General features: G+C 38.9%; 1 protein-coding gene across 10 annotated transcripts in view; it reads right to left on the bottom strand.

Moving 5' to 3' along the window:
* ALS2 (alsin Rho guanine nucleotide exchange factor ALS2) overlaps positions 1 to 22,478 on the bottom strand; it is a 73,100-nt gene extending 50,622 nt beyond the window's left edge. For 8 of the 10 annotated variants that reach the window (XR_011502982.1, XR_011502983.1, XM_070508403.1 and 5 more), the window contains exons 1-5: positions 22,354 to 22,478; positions 10,193 to 10,272; positions 8,616 to 8,770; positions 4,641 to 5,578; positions 1,190 to 1,547 (exon numbers count right to left, since the gene is read on the bottom strand). Coding sequence is in view for 8 of the 10 variants with exons in the window: in XM_070508403.1 (XP_070364504.1) it covers positions 1,190 to 1,547; positions 4,641 to 5,578; positions 8,616 to 8,770; positions 10,193 to 10,212 (1,471 nt within the window). In the remaining 2 variants the exon portion in view is untranslated. Of the gene's footprint in view, positions 1 to 1,189; positions 1,548 to 4,640; positions 5,579 to 8,615; positions 8,771 to 10,192; positions 10,273 to 11,835; positions 13,500 to 14,521; positions 16,588 to 22,353 lie in introns of those variants that run through there. The other 2 variants (XM_070508398.1, XM_070508397.1) reach the window with 2 other exon arrangements.
* Between the last annotated feature and the right edge of the window lie 781 nt (positions 22,479 to 23,259).

A 23,259-nucleotide genomic window follows, 5' to 3' on the forward strand; every position in this document is an offset into this window, starting at 1 on the left:
TTAAAAAAGAATGATAACATCTTTTATAGTGTTCAAAATTATAACAAAGGCATAAAACACCATGTAAATCTTGTATACCAATTTGGTGACAGGATGGATATGTCTTGAGGAAAATCATCAAATGTCACTAAATATTGACTTAGTCACTTTTTCATTAAATTGTGGGTCACAAAAAAGTGATCATCACCAGCTAAGATCAACACCTTTTCTGGCGAGTGTACCATTCATTTGTACATACAGAGACTAGCAAACAAAACCTACGTGAAGTTTCCTCAAAGATGTATTTCAGATAATTTTAAAAGAAAGAGGTGAAAAAGAGTACGTGTAAGATTTTTCTAAAGATACTTTAGGTTACTAAGTAAAATTTAACCTAAGGAAATAAACCTGTTGGTGGGACTGCATATTCATATGATCTAATGACATGACAAAAATCAACATTCCACATGTATGGTTTAAGGAAATCTCAAATATGTTTACACTAAAAATGCTAAAGGACATTTCAGAAAAGAAAATTTTGACACAAGATTCTCTTTCAGACTTCATAGAATTCATGGGCTTTCTTTACACACACACACGAACACACCCAAATTGATCAGGACTAAGGGTTTTATTTGTGTAGATGAAAATCTAGTGGCAAGGAGAATAAGGAGGCAGGATAACAGAAGTGCTCAGTGGCACAACAGAGCAACAAGTAAACAGAACAAGTATAGGAAACGGGCAGAGCAGGAAAGGTAAGTTTTAGTACAGCCTAGGATTCCAAACTTTAGAGCTTTGCGCAAAATAGCGTAAAGCAGGGGTTGGTAAACTATAGCCCATGGGCCAAATACAGTAGATTGCCTGTTTTCGCAAATAAAGTTTTACTGGAATACAGCCTTGCTCATTTAGTTACGTACTGTCTATGGCTGCTTTTAGGCAATAACAGCAAAGTTGAGTAGTTGTATGACAGAGACCGTATGGCCTGCAAATCATAAAATATTTCTCTTTACCTCTTTACATAACAAGTTTACCAGCTCCAGGTCTAATCCAATGCTTTTCACACTTTAAAGTGCACACTAATCACGCAGGGATCTTGTTATAATACATGTTCTGATTGAATACAAAAAGCTAGTTTATTATAATATAGCATGTGATGTCAGGAGCATCCTGGATTCACCAAAAGTCAATTCACAAAACCTGGTTATTTCCTTACCTTGTGACAACAATCCAGGGAGGGAAAGTCTTCGGCTGCCTCCCTCTGATTCTTCTTCTCTGATATCTACAAGACTTGAACTTTTCTTTCCTTGCATTGATTCCTGTTTCACCTGCTCTTCTCGGCTATCTTTCAGACCTTCCGGGCCTATGGAACTACTGCCTGCCTGAGCCCCAGGTTCACAAGGGGCTGTACTATAAAAGTTCATAACTTTCTTAAGAGACAAGGCCCCAGCTTCATATGTAGCAGCCACTCTCACACCAACAGCAGATGCGCAAGAGACCACTAGGCTGTTTAGGGCTGAGGTGCTTGTGGTCGGTGGACTGTGAAGATTAGGAATTGCTTCTTTTACAAGAGGCTAAAATATACACACATAAAAAAGTATATAAAAATATAATCCTGCATACAACAAGCAATCAATAACAAGAAAGTTTAATATCCATTACTCTCTGTAAATATAAGACTCTAAAACAAAGGCTTCTTCATCTCCAACTTAAAGGGATCCACTCTTGATCATAAATTTAACAAATTATATGGAAATGAGTACTCAAAATACAGTTTCTTATCAAAAATACTTCCTTTTTTTTCAGAAGGAGGAAGATTCACCCTGAGCTAATATCCATTGCCAATCCTCCTCCTTTTTTTGCTTGAGGAAGATTAGCCCTGAGCTAACATCTGCACCAATCCTCCTCTATTTTTTGTATGTGGGATGCCTCCAGAGCATGGCTGATAAGTGGAGTAGGTCTGTGCCCAAGATCCAAACCTGTGAACCCGGGCTGCTGAAGTGGAGCATGCAGAACTTCAACCACTATGCCACAGGGCCAGCCCCCAAACTATCTCCTTTTGAGTGCTGTTTTTCCATGGTATTTAAAAATAAGTCCCAGCTGCTTTTATAAAATTAAGCACAGTAAAAGGGGAGAGGAAATAAAGGTATAGAAAACACAGCCTTTAATATGAAGTACACTGTGACAGCCCTGGATAGAAAATTGCACAGATTCAAGTTTTACAATTGATCGCTTTTAGGAAAATTTACACAGATTGCTACTAAGAAATATCAGAAAAAACTATGGTTTTTTTTTAAAAAAAAAAGGCTTTTCCTAAAATGTTTTATAAATGGAAATTCAGGTACAGCATACATAGGCAGAAAAATAAGTTACACCTCTGACCTATCAGTCCCCAAATTATGTTCTTAAATTCAAGTCCTTCTACATCCCATCAATGAGTTATTTTCCATGACCAGGGGCTGCGTCAGCTGAAGAGTTACCTTTGCTCTTGCTACCACAGAGAGTAGATGGGGTAGGTTAATAATTAAACATTCAGAACCAATATTCTTAGTGTTATTCATAGCTGTATTAGAAAGTCAAACTGAAGTTTTCTAATACCTTAGTGAAAAATCAGTTGAAACTTACTCTGAGCTGTCAAACACCACTGTCTACTAAAAAGAAGTCATTAAATGTACTTGCTAAACACACAAAAAAGTTTCTGGCTTATCAGCATAGGTCACATGAAAAATTTGCTTCCTATGCTATCCAAAGCATATATATACATTCCTTAATTCGTCCTGAATTGAAAACCAATCCAAAAAAATTTTTTTTAACACTGGCTTTTGATTTTCTTAAAGGAAGTAATTCCTGTGGCCTAACACGCATAGAGCCTGAATTAAAGTAGGTACTCAATACACTTTGTTGAATTAAATACTAAATTCATAAGAGTTATTTCTGTGCAACTGAGTCTTTAATTAAATATACGACAAAATAAACAAATATACTATATAAAACAAAAGATAAATACAAAGCCTATTACTTCCTTGGTGATACAGTTCCCATGATAACTTGTTCAGAAGAACCAACAGGTCTATTTTCACCCTTTGTTTACAGAAGCTCATAATAAAAGCAGCCATGGTATTTAGGGGTGACTAGTTTAAGGGGTTCTTATATAAACTTCAAACTATTTTTTAACTGGCTCCTCTACCTAATTATATTTAACAATACATAAAATAAACAAAACAAAAACACCTAACCAGCAATTTTGATGAAAGACATAATTTTAGGAGTCCCAGTCAACTAATAATAAAATTCAGTAGTGAGATATAGTTAGTCTTCACTGCCAAATATTATGATTTATTTCACAAAAGTAAGATAGTCTTTCAATTATATTTGGCCAGAAGATAAAAAACTTGTCTTAAACTACATAAATTCCTCGTAAGTACGACTGAGGCACTATTCACAAAAACAGAATTAAATTTAGTATAAACACACACTGCCAACTTTTGTTAAACACACATGCTTTAGCATGGGTAACAAAAAATTTACGCGTTTACAAAATAAGTCCAAAGGAAAATGCAATTTCAATGACGATACTCAAATAAACTGTATACAATAAACTGTTAACTTCAAATTTAATAAATTAGAGAAATGATTTTTAACAAGTCAAACTTTTTCACAAGCATTTTCAAGTCTAAGAATTTTCTACATGCATTCCTGTTAAATTATTTCTTTTGTTTTGTTTAGATTTTTATAATACCTTTCTCCAAACAGCTTATTCTTAAAGAGAAATAAAATATCCACAAGCTTCAGTGAGTAAACTGCAAAATAAAAACTGTTTCTTAAAACACCTTAAGCCACGTTCTCACTCTGACAAAGTGAACAACAGGAATAAAGAATCAAGAGGCTACGTGGTTTCAAAACCTGAAAACACACCACAGGACAGTTCTTTTTGTTTTATTTTCTTATACAGGTAAAAGCAAAATTAAAAGGCTTACACTACAAGTAAAGAACAGATTATCCTTTTAAAACAATTTGTTTTAAGCAGGGAGACTCAAGCTTTACTGTATGCTACTGGTAAATAGCTTTTCTCCATTTACAAGTTTTCAAAATGAGAGTAGTTTAAATAACATGAAGAAAATATTAACCCCCTCCCCCACAATAAAGCCCAGTAATGACCACAGGTATAGCTGAAAAATATTTAAACAATATGTGATGCCAGTAAGTTTTCTTTCTAAGTCTGCCTACAATTGAGGGATCCACCACATAACAACCTTCCCTGATAAAGAAGGCAAAGACTTTTCTCTGCCTAATCTGGAGAGTAGCACAAACACAGGTGAGAAGAATCTTGTAAATATAAGCTATAGTAGATTAAACTATTTAAGGGCTCACCAAAATTCAGCACCTTAGCCATGGGGGAAAAGTACTAGGAAAAAAAATAGGATTTTGTTACTTACAAAAGAAGCCTAGCATGACATTTTCCAACATCATAAAGGGCCAGAATTTGAACATAAAGAATAATTTTTAATTAACCCAAGTTTTTCCTTATCTATGCTAACATGATAAGACATACTTATAGTCAAATTCAAAAAATAAAAAATGCTACCATGCATTAGGCATTTTAAAGCTTCTAAAGAAAAACTCACATGGTTCAACTCCAAAAATACTTTATAAAATTTAGCAGGTACCTGAGATGCCATTGGCTTTTCACTGTTCTCTGAGTTCTCCCTTATTGAACGATCTGACACCTTCTGCACGTATTCATCCACTGCCTGAGTGTCAGGGTACGATGGTATATTTCTGGCAGAAGAAATTTCAGATGTTCCCATGACGTCTTGTTGGGAGGAAATGGCATCACCACTCGTGGTCTGAACATTTCCAACATTCAGTTCAGTAGCAATGGGCAGATCATTTTCTACAAGAGTGTTCTCAAATACGTCTCCCCGGCTGTCAACGGTTTCAGTGGAGGGGCTGATGGCAGTGTTGGCCTGGTTTTCTGCCTGGGATTCTGACAGTGTCACACCTAATGGGCAACAATGACTGTCTGATATAATTACATGGTCTTCTTTATCAGTCATAGTAATTAAGAGCTGGCTGCACTGGTTGCATCTTTCTGGGACTGGCTTCAGATCCTGGGAAGGGAGGCATTGGACGAGTGCTAAGCTGTGGAACGCACCACAGGCAACTTGTAGCACCACTCGCCCAGCAAGATGTTCCACCTTTTGTGGCTTTGTAACTGGGAAGATAGTGGTAATGAGACCCAACTGACAACCAGTACCCCATGCCCAAATCTCTCTGCTTATTGATAATGCCAGAGTGTGCTCCTCACCACATGCCAACTGCAAAATCCTGACTGCTAACAAAGGACTGGTCTCCGAATCAGAAATGCTGACAGGATTCGGTTCTGGAACATACTGCTGGTTAGCTATCGCACACTGGCCAGCAGAGTTCTCCCCCCACATGTACACTACACCACTTTCTGTCACTGCTCCATTGTGGAAACTCCCTGTTGCCACAGTAACAACAAATTGCCCAACCAGGGCATTTTCTAGAATGGGGCTACTCGGACAAACTTCTGCTGGTTCACTTCTCCAGGGAAGAGTCCCAAAGCTGTAGACTTCACCATCTGAAAGTTGGAAAAAAAAAAAGAGGAAGTTAGTGAATTAACTAGAAATTTATCAGTAAAGTTTTAGTTCCCTCTAAGTTTAACAAAATAGGAGTCTTTTTTTAAAATTTTCAAAAGCACAATTGTAGAGATTTGGTTCAAGCATACAATATTTCAAATTTATTCATCTTTTAACAAATAACATCTTTTACCATGCTGAAATATAGTGAGAATTTCTACAAACTGCAAGAGACTACTTTCAAATGAAGGGTATTAATTCCTTTCCTTCAGCCTCATCCTTCAAACTCCTAGCATCGATCCACCACAATCGGCTATCATCATAGGCTATTACAGAAGCAGATCCCAAGCACTCAAAGACAAAATGATGATCACATTAAGATAAAATAAGCAGAAGATACAAAAGGCACATTTGCTAACATCTACAACATTCACTACTACTGAACAAGTCAGAGCCACAGAAAATTATGCAATGGCATAAAAATAGTAGAGACCCATTCTGGCCAAAACTAAGAACATTAGCTTTATGTCTGCATGTTGCACAGAAAGCACCAGAGTTAACAAGACATGACCATCTTCATGTTCTGTACCATATTATGTATAATTTGTAAATGTTACATATAATATATATTGTATACTAGATATTTGATAGCCTTTGTAGGGTGACTGGCTGGCTGTAGGATGAAAACAAAAAGCACCAGGGAGTTGGGTACACAAATGATGATAACCTGCTTGTGTCCAGGTGCACTGCCAAGTCATGTTACTGTAGCACCAGAGAAGTCGGCGGCATGTATATGTGATCTATGCTGGCTAAAAAACTTAAATGGGGGACCGGCCCCATGGCCGAGTGGTTAAGTTCACACGCTCCACTTCGGCGGCTCAGCGTTTTGCCAGTTCAGATCCTGGGCATGGACCTAGCACTGCTCGTCAGGCCACGCTGAGACAGCATCCCACACAGCACAACCAGAAGGACCTACAACTAGAATATACAACTATATACTGGGGGACTTTGGGGGAGAAAGAAAATAAATAAATAAAAAGAAGACTGGCAACAGATATTAGCTAAGGTGCCAATCTTCAAAAAAAAAACAACAAAAAACTCAAATGGAACAAAGACTTGGCCATGAGTTTTGAAAAATATTATACCAAGCTCACTATCCTTTCTTTTCCATATGACCAGAGACTTACTCATTTTTCAAAATTAGTGAAGAAATAAGTACTATTTTTTTCCCACAGGCAGCAATTGAGTTGATGATGAAAAAACTGTAGGTTTTATCTTTGGATTATACATGGCACACATTTATATACTCAAATTAACTCACCACAATGTCTACATAAGGAATAAGAACAGAATAGTGACCAGAGGGAAGATACGAGCTTTCATTAGGGAACTTCCAGTCTGGAAAACGAGTGCTGGGAAAGTAAGCTCACTGGTTACTATCTTTTAAACTTTTCTTCCCAAGTGATGTAACAGTACACTTAAAACAGCTCACCAACTCTTTCCATTGATATTATTCCACCAGAGAAAGCAATACTGCAAAGAAACAAATATTTAAAGACCCTTCCTTTTTTTAACCTGGAGTACCCCAAAAATAGTGAATCAGTGAAGTGTCCTCGTTGAATCATCAGCTAATAGTCAAAATGACTAGACACAAAGCAGTTTGAAAATCTCCAGCATTCAATCAGTAGTACCATGCTCTCACCTGGAAAGGGAGCACAGATCTTTCTGCCATTTCAAACTACACACTTGGGTGAGATGAGATTTTTTTGTAACTTTGACACTTAAAACCCGGACACTGCTTAAATATGAACAATGATAAGCTATTTATATATTTCTTAAAAGTTTTCCCTCAGTTGTTCCAACTTTGTAAGTATGATTCTAGATTTTAACGATATCATATTCATGAAGGGTTCCTAAATATCTTATTGAAGGGCTAACAAAACATAGTAACAGAATTCCACTGATATATGCTTGAGAATGATACATTTTAAAGCCCAGAGGGTAGGTACTGAATATAGTCATATTCTTAAAGACACTTTCCAAATTCTGGCCTAATGTTCTTACATGTTATTGTAACAAAAGTGACATAATAATAAAAGGGTTAGAAACAAATCCATGTTTACCCCATAAAACCACTAAGGTCAGTTTTTAGCTTCGTTTCCTAGAATCTGTCTTATCTTAGTTTCTACAAGGAAAATACCAAACCATTATTTAATACTAAATAAATGTTTACAGAGCAGAAATCTATAAATTAGTGAAGTCAATGGCAGTCCTGGCCCAAATCAAATTTGCTATGATTGAGTTGTAAACTGCCATCAAATTAAAGGCAACTCTCTCTATAAATTACAGCCTATGTTTCTATCTGTCACAGATTTATAGATTTTATTATACGCTCTTATAAGTATTATTTATACCTGAAAAAAACTGTACTGAGACAGTAGAGCCAAGTGGCTTAAAAAGCAGGCTTTGAAATCAGACTCTCTGGGTTCAGTCCTGACTCTGACACTCCAATAGTTGTGTGTGCTTGGGAAAATTATTGATACACACACACACACCCCACCCCCAACCTTCAGCTTTCTCATCTGTGAAGTGGGGATAACACCAGTAGCTACCTAATAAGGTGGCTGTGAAGACTCCATGAGATAACACAAAGTACTTAGTACAGTGACTGGCACACGTAACTGTTTAATAAACATTAGCTATTATTAGCATTATTATTCTAATTCATTTAATGAACAAAAGCTATGCAAGAGTTTCTAAAGAGGTAACCTTCCAAAAGTTACTTTTTCGTGTACTTATTACTATATAATTTAAGAACTATAATTCTCTTTTATTCTAATTATGGTATATCTTAAATTTAGCAACTAATTTGATTTCTGATAAAGGGAGTAAGAACATATTTTGAAAAACAAAGGAACATAAGGTCCAGCGAAGTGCATCAGGAACCAGTGGTATCCAGTAACTCTCTGACTTGCTCTTACCCACCCAGGCAGTTGTGAGCGTTTCAGTCAGTATTTGCTAAGCCATTCTTTTCAATACCTTCAGTCAGAAGAACTCCATGTTTCACTCCAAGGGCTGCTTGAAGAACAGTCTTTCCTCCCCAGCCTGGCAATCTCTCTGGTGTTACAGAACAGGATCCTGCCTGCCAGACATGGACCAGGCCTCTTTCTTTGGATCCTTCCGCCTCTATAGAGCTACAAACATCAAGAAAAACAGCCTAATTGTTCCTGCAATTCTGAACTGCATCATTTGTTCTTTTTTTTTTTTTTTTTTGGTGAGGAATAATGGCCCTGAGCTAACATCTGTGCCAACCTTCTGCCATTTTGCACATGGGATGCCACCACAGCATGGCTTGATGAGCAATGCATAGGTCTGCGCCTGGGATCTGAACCCATGAACCCTGGGCCACTGAAGCAGAGCATGCAAACTTAACCAACTATGCCACCAGGCCCGTCCCTATCTTTTGTTCTTAATACTTTCATGAGATTTGTATCTTTTACCAGCTCATGGGTGACTAGGTCAGACAGTCTAAATAGCACCTATTTTATCCTTTGGTTATGACACAGAAGCAAAGATAAAACCACTATATAAAAGGCTTGAGAATAATCTAAACCCATAGATACTCATCTCTAAGAAGCAAACAAAGCCTGGCCTACTTTTTTAAGTTTTATGATTTAGTAGCATAAAATTTCAAGATTCTAAGAATATTCCTTGTTTAGATAGTAAAGTTACATGTCCCAAGTTGGAGTCTTATTTTAAATTTTTAGTTTTTAATTTGGTAAAAAAGTATTTGATGAGAAAGATAGAAGGAATAGGTGTCCATGTTTCACTTTACACTAAGTTTAAGCTCTATAATTGCTATTTACATTTTTAAGAATCAAATTTATAACAGGCACCAGTAAAATCCTTCATGCTTTACTCATGTTCTAGCCAAAGAATTCTTTCCATCTGATGACTCTGGTTCGAAGAACACAAAACACACAGCTGCATAATAATGACCACATCTTAAGTGCCTCGCCTTCTAAGACAGGGCATATTAAGATACCTGGGGTTTCCGTTATACAAAGTTTTCCTATGTGTTGCCACTGATAGTACATTTTTTTCATATTCTTTTCTTCTAAAACACTGATGCCAATATTTTAATGAGGCACAGAAACTTTTCTGGTTTTCTTTATTTTGTGATACCTAGGAATTTCTATTTTTGCTAAACAATATTCTTCTAAATTGTAATTAGGTATAACCACAGTTTCTGGAAGAAAATCCACAAACATAACCCTCTTTTTAAAATATCATCCATGACTAGTTTTCTACAATTAATAAGGCTACTTCTGAAAACCTGAAATTATTTATGAGAAAAAAAGGCTTCAAAAGCCTTAAACAGATGAAATGAAGAGATTTTGTTGTCTTTTATAAGCATAAGAAAAGAACCAGCAAGAAAGCTTACCACTAATCAGCTTTATTTTAATATCTTTCTCTCTTTACCAATCAACACAAATGTCACTATTCCTACTTAATAAACATCAACAAGAAAATTAAACTGAAGAGAAGCTAGACATACGTGAAATGTTTGTTGTGTTTTCCTAGAAGGATAGGGGAAAAGGAAGAAATGGTGTTACCTTCTCTTCTTTGCGTCCATCGGTCAGTGGGAGCACTCCATCACTAAATCATTTCCTCTTTGCAAAAGGTATATAAAGACCTACATGGCAAAACACAGGTAACCACAAAGAGCAGTGAAAAAATACTTTGCTATTTTATGCCTCAGATTAAAAAAAAAAGGCAGCCCTCTAACAAGTGTACATTCACTGGGCAATAAATACGCAGTGAAACTATTTAAACTATTTCATATCCCGCCTGCCAAAGTCAAATATCTAGACTGAGCCTGCCCACTGAGCTTATAAAAATGCCTGTTGAAGTTAAACGTAACGTCAAAGGAAGAAAACACTACCTGCAATTAAGCTGTACTTCGTCAGGCAACAGATTTTGGTTATTATAAAGAAGGAAGCTCAATCTGAAAACTCGGTGTGTTAAGTATTCATTACATACACAGTAAGGTTAATTTTTAAATGTTCTGGAACACAAACACTTAAATACCAAATAAGAAAGAACTTCTAAAATCTCTTCAGTAATGCATCAGATTCAAGTAGTTTTAAATTTACATTTTTCAGTAACGCACACAAAAAAATCACACCATTAAAATACAAAGTTTTCCATTTATGGGAACTAGCAGTATTTTCCCCAATCAACTTCAATTCAAAACCATAATCCAAAAGGCTAGAAGAAAGAAGTTTGAATTTTAAAGTATCTATTTTAAAATCCACCATTTAATAGAAAAGAGCTATATGAAAATTATAGTACAAATAGCATGACTCATCAGTTCAGAAACTCAATGTTTAATAAAGAGATAGAAATATAAACAGGCATACAGAAATGCTCAATGCATTTCAACTAAGAAATTCACATTTTAAGGGCACTTTATGAGAATAAAGGCAGTGAGATTTTATTTGTGTGAACTATAAAAATACTGGGGCCAAATGTCTGATTCTTCTGCAGCAGGATATGGCAGGGTCGCTGTGCTCTGACGCTGGCAGGGGTGATGTAAGATCCATCTGTTTACACCAGGTTGTCTTTGAATTCTTACTGTTTCCCATCTGTATATCTGGAGGAAATTACTCCCTACCGAATGCTAATTTTAGAGAGATTTTGCATCATTCAAAGTTGGAAGGGTACTATGTAAACAAAAGATTTATCTAAATAGATTTAATAAATGTTAATAATTTAATAAATATGATTAATTAATACTATGCTTTGTGTGTGACAGTAATTAACTTTCAGTAAAATGTACTGCTCATGGTGTACAAAGAAATTCTGAAGCCAGACCCAATTTGCACTTATCTCTCAGAGATTAAGGAGTAAGTGTTCTCTTGATTCAAGTTAAACAATACCCAGCGGAAACCAGAGAACTCCACTGGGAGGGTACGGAAGTGTACAAGCACACTTTGCTTTGCACAAGATTCACAGTATGTAAACTGAATGTTGTCCCACTGCCTGACAATCAAAAACGTTGAGAATCTTTTGGTAAAGCGAATAGTCAAACTTTCTTCTCTTTAAATGTGGGTATTTTTGAATACACAGTTTTCTTAAAGTGGATTTCACCTTATGCCATATGATTTCTCACCACCACTCATTTTTTCAAATCCAAATGGAATTAAACTGTTTTACAGGTCTATGAACTGTTTTGCAACTTTCTTTTGTTACTTACTATATATGGTAGGCAGAATAATGGTCCCCGAGGATATCCACATCCTAATATCCATTCCCTGCGAATATGTTAGAGTAAGTGGCAAAGGGGAATTAAGATTGCTGATCAACTTGACCTTAAGATAGGGAGATTATCCTTGTTACCCAGGTAGATTCAACATGATCACAAGAGTCCTTAAAAGTGGAAGGAGGCAGAAGAAGAGAGTCAGAGAAAGAGATGTGAAGTAGGGTCACAGATGCTCCACTGCTGCTCTGAAGATCACGGGGCCGGGCGGGGGTGGGGAATTGGGAGGCATAAGCCAAAGAATGTAGGTGGCCTTTAGAAGCTGGAAAAGGCAAGCAAAGGGATTCCCTCCTAGAGCCTCCAGACAAGAACTCAGCCTTGCTGATACCCTTGATTTTAGCCTAGCAAGACTGTGTCAGACTTCCAACTAAAGAACTATATGATAACAAATGTGTTATTTTAAATAGCCACTAAGTTTGTAGCAATTTGCTTCATTAGCAACAGAAAGCTAGCTAATATAGTATTTCATAGGCATCTTTCTATATCAGTATTTATACCTATCTCATTTTGTTTTAATGGTGTTTAATATGTTTGACTTCTTCCAAGAAGACCTATCTGCCTGAAACTCAAATAGGGCAATGAGAAAAAGAGAAATGACTGCTAAGGAAACATAGCTGAAAAGGACTATTGCAGCTTAACCTGGGAAGTTTATGTTATAGTTTTACCTCACATACTTTAAGTGGCATTTACCAACTCCATTTAATCTAACATTCTTTCTCAATTATGAATCCATGCAAAAAGTAAACCAAAAATTTTTGTATTTCTCATACTTTTATGATCCCCTCTCCAGGAAATCTGTAAGACTTACCTCAACCATTCAAATAGCACTTAAACTTCCTTCTGTTCTTTGATTGCTTTACATTTTTAACTGTTACAAAATCACCTAATCATGGGGCTTCCTCTGGGGATAGTTCTCTCCAGGCAAGCTTTAAGGTCCTTACTCTACATTCCTTTGGAGCACAGGATCCCTGTACTCTGCTTCTTTTCTTCTATTATAATAACGTTTCTTAGTAGGCCTTTAGTATATTAACTAGCTGTGAAAAAGCAGCTGTGTGATTCTGTATAGAGTCAGAAAACGTGGGGTCCTCCTTTGCCTTGCATGGCCTTTCCAGAAATCAACATCTGTAAAATGAGCAAAACATACTCAAGCATCCTCTCCAGCTATTAAATTCTATGAGCCACAGAACCTAGGTTCATTTTAAAGTATACCACTTTATCTTCCAAGTTATTATCTCCTTTACATTAAAACGTAAAGTAAGTAAACTCTCAGATGGCCCTTTAAAACAAAAGGCAAACCTTGCTTCTTAATGAATTGACTCCACTTTTAGATCCCATTGGATACACACCTTCCTGCTACATTTAACAGAGAAATAAGCTATCCTGGGGGCCAGCCTGGTGGCACAGCAAAGTGTGCACATTCCGCTTCGCCAGCCCGGGGTTCACCAGTTCGGATCCCGGGTGCAGACATGGCACCGCTTGGCAAAGCCATGCTGTGGTAGGCGTTCCACATATAAGGTAGAGGAAGATGGGCACAGATGTTAGCTCAGGGCCAAGTCTTCCTCAGCAAAAAGAGAAGGATTGGCAGCAGTTAGCTCAGAGCTAATCTTCCTCAAAAAAAAAAAAAAAAGGAAAAAGAAGAAAAAGAATGACGCTGTCTTGTACAGGCAGGAGATACGGTTTTAACACCAAGACCCGGGCATAGCCTAACAAAATCTGGTCTAGACGTCCTAATTATTACTAGAAAGAAAAGCTATGAACCAGAGACAGGTCCACAATACCTTAACCAGAAATCCAATGTCCAAAAAACTCTGAAACTAAAAGTTTTTTCATAACTCTTTTGGTGGCAAAATCTAATTTGACCTGAACTCATCTGACAGCAAAACCTGACATGAACTAGTGTGAGGTTATTTAGTTTTTACCCCTTTCGTGTGAATATTTATATATTTTGCTTCAGAAATAGTAATATGATTATGAGGCGGTACAATATACGGTTTATGCACCTTCTTCTAAAGATCAAAAAATTCTGAATTCCAGGGGTCAGCCTGGTGGTGCAGCGGTTAAGTGCGCACGTTCCGCTTCGGAAGCCCGGAGTTCGCCAGTTCGGATCCCGGGTGCGGACATGGCATCGCTTGGCAAGCCATGCTGTGGTAGGTATCCCACATATAAAGTGGAGGAAGATGGGCATGGATGTTAGCTCAGGGCCAGTCTTCCTCAGCAAAAAGAGGAGGATTGGCAGCCGATGTTAACTCAGGGATAATCTTCCTCAAAAAAAAAAAAACAAAGTGAATTCCAAGACATATCTTGCCTCAAGGGTTTCAAGGGACTAGGAACCTATATTCTAAAACAACAACTACCATTTTTGGTAGGGGTCCCCAACTTCTAACTATTTTCTTTCTTTCCTTTTTATTTCTTTCAGCTTCTTTATGTACTTTTAACATGGACTTTGGGAGAGTAGTCTAGGAAGTTACATTGCTTACAAGACAGTCTACAGGTGCCTTAATAATTTCTTTAAATGGTGATGATTTACATTTGCTTCAAAAGCTTTAAGTCGGTTTTTTGGTAAACACACTCATATTGTACCCAAAGTAATTCCTCAAGGAATATCTTGCCTGCAAATACTCACCTGGCTCATCTTCTCAGTAGAGGAAGCAGGCCTGGGCTCTTTTAACTTCATACAAAGCCGCCAATTTAGTGCAGGGGAAAGTAGGTAAATGCATAAGAGGTGCTTTGTCCCAGAACAACTAGGACTTGGTGATATATTAGACACAGGTGGGGTATAAAGGAGAAGGAGATATCAAAAATGGCCTCCACATCTGCCTTGAACAATTGTGTCCTAGTGGTACCATTTACTGAAACGGGGAAGAGTGAAAGAGAGATAATTCTGAAGTGGAAGATATGATTCTGGTAAGATAAGACTTTTTTATGGTAAGTTCAAGATGCCTGTGAGAAATCCAAGAGTACATATCAAGTGAGCAGCCGAATATATGAGTATGGAGTTCAGAAGAAAGGTCTCAGCTATTGATATAAACTTGGGAAGGCATATGCATAATATCCAAAATCAAAGCAATAGAAAACATCATTGGAATGTGTATTAAGAGAAAGGAAAGGGCCAGGATCAAGCTGTGAGGAGCTCCTGCATCTAGAGATTGGACAGGCTGAGGAACAAGTAAAGACAAGTGCGGTGAGAGGGAGGAGAAACACATGTCTAGTGTGGGCACAGAAAAGCAAAGCAGAAAGTGTTTCAGGAAGAGGGACTGGCCAATTAGGTCAGTGCAGCTGGGCTCTCACAGGATGAGAACTAGAAAGTGCCCACTGGCTATGCCAACACAGATGTCACTGCTGTGCATGTCACTGCTGTGCATGGCCGCAGTTTCAGTGGTGTGGTAGAGGACTGAAAACCAGACTGGAGTGGGCTGACTATGAATGGGAGATGAGGACATGAAAATGAAGTTCGTGTCAATGATTCTTTTGAAAAATGTTGTTGAAATGACAAACAGAGAAATGGTGCAGTAGCTGGAGAGGAATGTGAATACCAAGGGTGTGTTTTGGGAGGGGCGGGGGGGATCAGGGAGACGAGTCACAGTTGAACATATTTGTATGACAACAGCTCTGATCCCAGATGCAAGGGGTATAAAGATAGAGGGCAGAAACCAAAGTCCTGGACAAAGTGAGAGGATGGCATCCAGAACATGTGTGGTGAGACTGATCTTCCACTAACAGAAAGGGTCTATATTTTTTTTAAAAAGGAAACAACAGGTACAGATATAGGCAGGATTACAGACTCTGTGGTGGGAGGATAAGAATACCATGTGATGGCACATGTAAGTGGCTAGGACTTCACGGTGGTATGCGTGCTATGTATTCTAATCTCAGTCCTGGCTCCGTTCATTCTGTTTCTTTATCTTGACACATTCGTACATTTTTGTAAACTGCCTTAAGTCCTTTTAGGAACAAGGCAGAATATAAATAAAAATTTTTAAATGTGGAATAGAAATGTGTTAGTGGACTATTATCCCAAATGCAAAGAGAAAATTAAACCATGTAAGATTCTATATATTCACCTCTAGTAAACTGTATTCTCTGGATAAAGTTCTTTTGCCTTAATAATTTACTGAAAGGTAAATTTGCAAGTCATAAGTATACTAACTCAAAAGCTCAAAAGTCAACAACTAAAACAAACGTATGTTTTTCATCTACCATGTTCTAGGTATGCTAATCTAAAACTTCCATGAAAGCCCAAAATATCTTATTCTCTATTATATCTCAACTGCTTAACATAGTCCTGACATATAACAGGTACTCGATAAATATCTGTAGACAGACTAGGCCTACATAAATAAACGACTTCCTGTCCCGAAGGAGTTTACATACCCGCATGCTATCTTTCTGACTAGAATGATGTCTCTCTGTAAAGTAGACAGTACCCTCAAGGCATCAAAAAGTTAACTTACACCAGCAAGGCTGGGGCCTTCTAGTCTCATTCTGCTGTCTGACTTACTGGCTTAAAATAGGTGTAGATTAAAATAACAGCAATAATTGTAGTTACAAGGGTAATGATAATTAGTGATTAGAATGAAAAGACATTAAAATGGGGAGACAATAAAAAAAAAAGGAGTAAACCTGTATCATAGTGCCCTGAAATGATTTAGACATAGAGTGAATCCAATATAAAATTACTACAGATTTTGTGCGTTCATACTTTCTTTTCAAAGTTTGAGTTGGCTGCATTTTATTACAATGTAGTAAACCAGAGTTTACACTGTGAATGCAGTAAACAATAATTTAAGACACTATGGTATTTTACACATGGTAAATGTTTAATAAATATTTGCTTTTTAGAGGCTCAGGCAACATGTTTACAAACGGATTTAAGGCAACTTTCGACTCAAACACCTGACTTAAAAGTAATTTATACACCAACATCTGCTACTTCCTGGATATCCTGCCACCAAAGCCTTTAGCAACCACTGACAAAGGCGAAGGGACACTCACCTTGCATGAAGCCTTGACAAACCAGCCACCATCAAAGGTTGAGGCCACTTCAAATCCCAACCCTCTCAGCCTTAATTGTGGCACCAGAGGCAATGGCTGACAGCACTATGGGAGCTGACTAACCCCTTAAATACTGACCCAGAGTTCAGGAATTCAGTAAATTAATGCACTGAATAAAATCAGTAGGCTAGCCTAGAAAGTACGTATTATTTACAACGTTGTTACTAATGGGATAATGCACTCATTAAGTCATTGATTCAAAATATATTATAAACTCCTGGAGGTCAGACACCATGACTTATTCATTGGGACATCTTGTACCCATAGTAAGCAGAGGTACAAGCTGGCTACATTTAAGCGAATACTCAGCGGAAGACAGCCTTTGGTCTTAAGTTCCAATCCGTGGACTTCCAAATGATGTAGAAGATTCCTAAGGCCTATAATAAAAGTCAGTATCAGACACAAAAGGAAAATGTCTTCTTATAACAGAAACTCTCATACATAATTTGCTAATGGTATTTCCTAACAATGAAGATGCTTTTACTTCACGTCACTTCATAAATGTTAGACGACCCAGGAAAGAACAGTCCCTTTCCCTTAGTACATGGAGACAGTTTTTGGTGCAATCAGGGACGCTAAGGCTTCATAGTCTGTTTTTTATGGCCTGCTAATTTAACCCTGAAAAGTATGAAAACTGCACTCTTCTGATTCTGAGAATCCTCTACAATGAATAGTACCCATGGTGGGGGTTAAACATGGTAAAATAAATGCCCAGCAATGCCCATTGAGCTCCTTTCTGTATCCAGTGCATATTTTAAAAATGTATTTTTCTGGATTACTAAAATTCTCATGAAACATTTTGATGGATATTATAATACTAGCAATTAAATTTCAAATTCCCAGGTACTGCAACAATTTGTGCCTGTTATTACATGACAGAGTACAGTTTCTGATGCAAAATTCCTTTAATATTTTGCTACTATTCTTTTACTAAAATGGCCACTACTTTTTTGCAAAAAGGCAATATTACAGAAATATAGTTCAAAATATGTTGGTTTATTTTATCAATCGATAACATCTAGTGCTTAAGGTCATCAAGGGGCCACATAACTGAACAGGGAGCATACATGCCAAAAAATACGGCTCTGGAGATATAAGTTTTACTTATTTTGAAAGCACTAATAACAGGTATTCTTGATTAGGAATGAAAATATTGTTTAACTCAAGTTTAAATACTGAGGTTATATTAAGGATCATCTATTAAATTTGCTATTCACTACTCAACCATTGAACACATTGTCATCATGTTTACTTCTTAATACCTGTAAAGAGAGAATTATTTTCTTTGAGCAATAACCAGGACACCTGCATTCACAGTATAAACTCAGGTTTACCATATAGTAATAAAATGTAACCAACTCAAACTTTAAAAAGTAAGTGTTAATGACCACACAATATCTGTAGTAATTTTGTATCTGAGTCCCTCCGTCCAAATTCCTTTTAGGGCTTTATATTATCTGCTCCCCTATACTTCGAGAATTCATGATCAGTATATGCCTGCATTTCCCAAAATTCTCTAGAATTTAAATTCCCCTTAAGCTTTTTAAGAAAGACCATTCTTCATATCCTAAGAAAAGCATTTCCCCAGGAGCACAAGTCAAAGAGCAAAGTAAAATTAACTAAATAACTGGTCTGTCTCCTCTCCTTAGAAAAGTTTTACATAGTCGAGCTGCACTGGTACATTGTTTTACTATTGCAGTGAGGAAAGAATTATTTTTCCAGAGTGGACTACTTTGAGACTAGAAAGTAAAATAAATAACACATATTGGGAGAGAGCCCTGATTATTAAAATATATATATATTTATTTTTTCTAGGTAATAAATTAAAGAAAAATTTTAAAGTGCTAGTTTCACAAATGATCTTAATCATACATAAATCTGTAAGAAAGAAAGAATAAACCCATGTACCCATCACTCAGTTTTAGCAGATATTAACATATTTCTACATTTGCTTCAGCTTTCTTTAAAATAAAAGGAAACGTTATACATAGTTCTGAAGGAGCTCCACTCAAACCTTTCTTCTCCAGTTAACCAATATTCCTAAATTTAATGTGTCTCATTTCCAAGTATGTTCTTATACTTTTACATATTCACTAGATACATATGTATCAATAAACAATGCATGCTATATTGTTTTAAAACTCTACATAAATGCATCATACTGTATACATACTTTGGCAACTTGGTTTTCTCACTCAATATCATGTACTTGAGATGCATCCATGTTGATAAGCACAGATCTAGTTCATTTTAACTACAGAATAGTATTCCATTGAATGAATAAACCATAGTTTATCCATTTCCCTACTAAAGTACAGCTGGACTGTTCTACTTTATTGCTATTTTAAGAGATGCTATAATCATTTTTGTTACATGTTTGGTTGGGTAATTGCCCCAAGTTTAGTTAAGAATTCGGCTCGACAAAAATTTAGCTTGTGAAAGAAAACCCTGGAATGATGGTTAACCACTCAGATGCCATTGTTGGGTCCAACCACCACCTTCCTAATAGGGAGGTCACGTGAACTGAAGAACTGTATGACAACTCAGAAAAAAACAATATTTAAATAATATGTGCTAATTAAGGGGAACATGAGTTGATCAATTTGTGGAATTAATGAGACTAAAGCTGATCTTCTCTCTGAGCATAACTCACGAGCAGCCAAGTGAAACTCTACCAAACGGTCCCACTCTTTATCTCACAGGAATTGAGAGAACTGTACATTTTCTTCAAAAAAGAACTCTACAATAAAAGAGTAACTCTATAGAGAGCCCAATAAACTACTCATTACCTTGCTGACTTAAATATTTTTGCTCTACCCATATGCATCAATTACTTCAGCTCCTTTACCAACTGTCCAGCTATTCTACCAATTATGTGATGCAGGAAAACATGAAGACATTATGTAAGGATGCACTGCTACATTTATAGAGGAACAGGAGATGGGGACAGGGAAATAAATGCAATACTAAAAACAACCACGTCACAGGTTGTTGCTATTTTATTTGTGGTTACCATGAATTTCTTAAAGACTGATATCCTGCAAAATCTACTACTTTCTTATTACTGATGACTGAAGTATTTGGTAACCAATGGAGAAGAGTTAAAGAAAAAAAATTTGTTAAAAAATACTCTACTAGAAAAATCTGTATACAGTTGGAATATGTGGTAGGTTTAACTCCACAAAGTTATAAAAAGAGCTAAATGATTTCACAGTCTTTAGAATTCTCACAGCAGTTCTCCGAGTGTGGGAGAGGGGTTCAAGCTCACTCTACAGAAAAGCGGGCCTTCTCCTACACCAGATCAAAAATCACCAGTCTTTATCTTCCTTCCTGGTTTTTCAATTCATACCTTAACAAGTTTCATATTCATACAGAATTATAGAAGATTTCTACAAGTAGTCATATTCTTCAGAAGCACCTTTAGAATGGACCCAGCAATACTGCATTAAATTTCATGTTTTTCATGAAAAGGTAGAAAATTAATTGTACTCTTCCCACCTAATCACACAAAAACTAAAATCAGGTCTCAGGGAAGTTCTCAACATTCCCTTTGTTTCTTTAACAGTCAAAATGCCCAAAGTAAGTGTTTCAAATGACAACCTAAATCCTGAAAGGTTGAAATTTGGAGACGGGATTCCAGTTCACATTGCTTAAATTTATTTTAAAAAATAAGAGATTTACATAATGCCACTCAGATTTCCCCCCAAAATGAGCTGTTTGGTACTTTACTTTCTGCATCATTATCTTTTCAAATGTGAACACTGTGAAACAGCTTTGGACTTTTCTTGCTATAACTATGCACCTTGAATCTGCCAATACTAGTCACAGTTTGCCGACTAAGTAATAAATTTAAACTAGGAATAGATTCCATCAGCATCTTTTCCACATTAAAATGCCCTTATTGAATATCAAAGATACTACAGACCAACCTGAAATCATCTTTTCTTTAACTATAAGTCAATGTATCATAAAATTACCTGCAAACTATTGCTTGATTTTAAAGTGAACTATAGTTCTTTTCTAAATATTCAGTTCTTTCCCATCATTCAGAAAACAAAGAGTCAATCTGGGTCATGACATAGTTAAAGAAGAAATTACTAACAATAAAAATAGCCAACACGTTTTGAATATTTACCATGTGTCAGGAACACGACATATGAACATGATTATAATATATGAACCATTAACTGTAAATGCACGACTATGAGGAAGGTACTTTTACTCCCAAAGAGGCAGAGAAGTTAAGCAACTTTCCCAAAGTCAAAGACTTAAGAGGCTGTGACCCCAGGTATGTCCAGATGCAAAGCCTAGGATCTTAACCACTGTGCTTATATTATTAAGATTGAGATACTGCAATTTACTGCAAAAGCTAATATTTCACTGCTTTAAACTCTTTAAGTATTCATTAACTCAAAAGTCAAGTGGTCACTCCAAACCATTCACGTTCAAGATAAACTGGGAAAACAATGGGCCAATAGATTCGCTAAATTTTTGTACCTGTTCAGAATAAAAACACCTTACACGATTTTATTCTTAAAGCCTTTTAGAGAACACTTACAGCCAAGACATCAAAAAGGCAACAGACTAAGGATCTGCGTTTGTGCTCAAGAGTTATTTCCTTTTCCATCCTACACCAGAAAGAGAATACCGCGCTTGGATACGCCACTGGAGCCAGGGCGGTGCTCCTCTTCCCTCCCCATCACAGCCCTAAGCAGCAGCACAGCATTTACGCCAACCTGCAGCTGCTCGTCCCCGAAGCATCCCCGCACCCGGGGCGCCGACGTCAGCATCAGGACCATCTCCTCACCCGAGCCCCTGTCCTTTTCCTGTCCTCGCTTCTCAGAGCACTGACCACCCTCGGAGAGACCCCTGACAGCCAAAGGACTCGGCTAAACTACTAATTCCTCCCAGCAAAGTCATCCTCTTTTACCGCAACCGCCTTTCAAGGCACCGAGTCCCGCGGTCCCCGCCCGCCGCGATCCGCATCCCGGGGCAACCCGCCCGGGACCTCCCACGGCCGGCGGTCAGGGCCCCCGCTTCACCTGCCGGCGCCGCGAGCGGGCGGCCAGCAAACCCTAGCGAACGAGGGGGCGGAGGGCAGCGCGCGGGCAGGCGGGAGGGCTCGGGAAGGGGTCTCACGCGGCGGCGCCGTCCGGGAGGGCGAACCGGGGCGAGCGGGGCAGTCGGGGCCGGGACGGAGGGCCGCGCCGGGTGCCCTCGACAGGCGGGCGCCGTGGGTCGGACGCCGGCTTCGGAAGGCGCGGAGGCGCCTCCATGGGTCCCCGCAGCGCGCTCGCGGCCCGCGCCTCCGCCTGTCTCCCCGACCCGGCCTCCCGCACACAGGAGGCCCCGGCCGACCGGCCCTCCGAAGCCACAGGCAGGCCCGAGCCCGCGCCCGCTCACCTCACGCTTCACCGGCGGCACCGCGGTCTCCATCCGGCGCGAGCGCGGCAGCCCGGCGGGCCCGCGAGATCAGCTGATTCACGGGGGGCGGGGCCTCCGGGCGGGGGCGGGGCTGCGGGCGGCCGGCGGGTGCGACGGCGGGAGGGGACGGCTCCCGAGGGGGGGAGGGGGGGGGGATGTCGACGGCGTCTGATAGGGATCAAAATTAGCCAAGCGGCCTTCAGCACTGCGGACTGGGCTCTCAGGAGTGCTGCCCCGCCCTTAGAGCAGGGCGAAGCCGCCGGCGCCGGGACGCACTTGGGCGATGACGTAACACGGAGTCGCCGGGCACTGCCCCCTACTCGGAGCGCTGAGGTGGTGACAAACAGTGATGAGAAGGTCGGGGGCGTCAGTCGTTTTGCTGCCACCCCAAACTGCAAGAGTCAGAAGGATAAATTTGCTACTCTTTATAGTGAAAAGGCTAAAATATCTTCAAACTGCCTCCATGGACTGTACCCTGACGGTGGTCGCTCCCGCCCCCGCGAGTGACGTCATCGCCACGCGGCGCTGGTTGCCCCCATGACCACACGGTTTTTGCTACTTAGTTGCCACCCCCAAGGATCGAGTCGGGTAGGGGGAAATGAATTGGCCTCTCCGATAATCCCCACAGGGCTCCCCAATATCCAGAGTAAAACCAGTTTTCTTGCCCAGCACGGTTTCACGACAGCCTGCTTGTCGCAGCCACAGCCCCACCCCGACTCAGCTCGCACCCCCAAGTCCTCTCAGGAAGATTTTCCCGAGCCGCCACTCTGGGCTCACAGTAGGTGCCGACTCTGCTGCTGGGCAGTGTGCCACCGCTGGACCTGCAAGCTCGTATTCAGACCATCGACGACAGATGTGCAGTCAGCGTCGGAAGCTGCTGTGCAT

The sequence above is a fragment of the Equus asinus genome, chromosome 4 (genome assembly GCF_041296235.1).
Source record: "Equus asinus isolate D_3611 breed Donkey chromosome 4, EquAss-T2T_v2, whole genome shotgun sequence".
Classification (NCBI taxonomy): domain Eukaryota; kingdom Metazoa; phylum Chordata; class Mammalia; order Perissodactyla; family Equidae; genus Equus; species Equus asinus.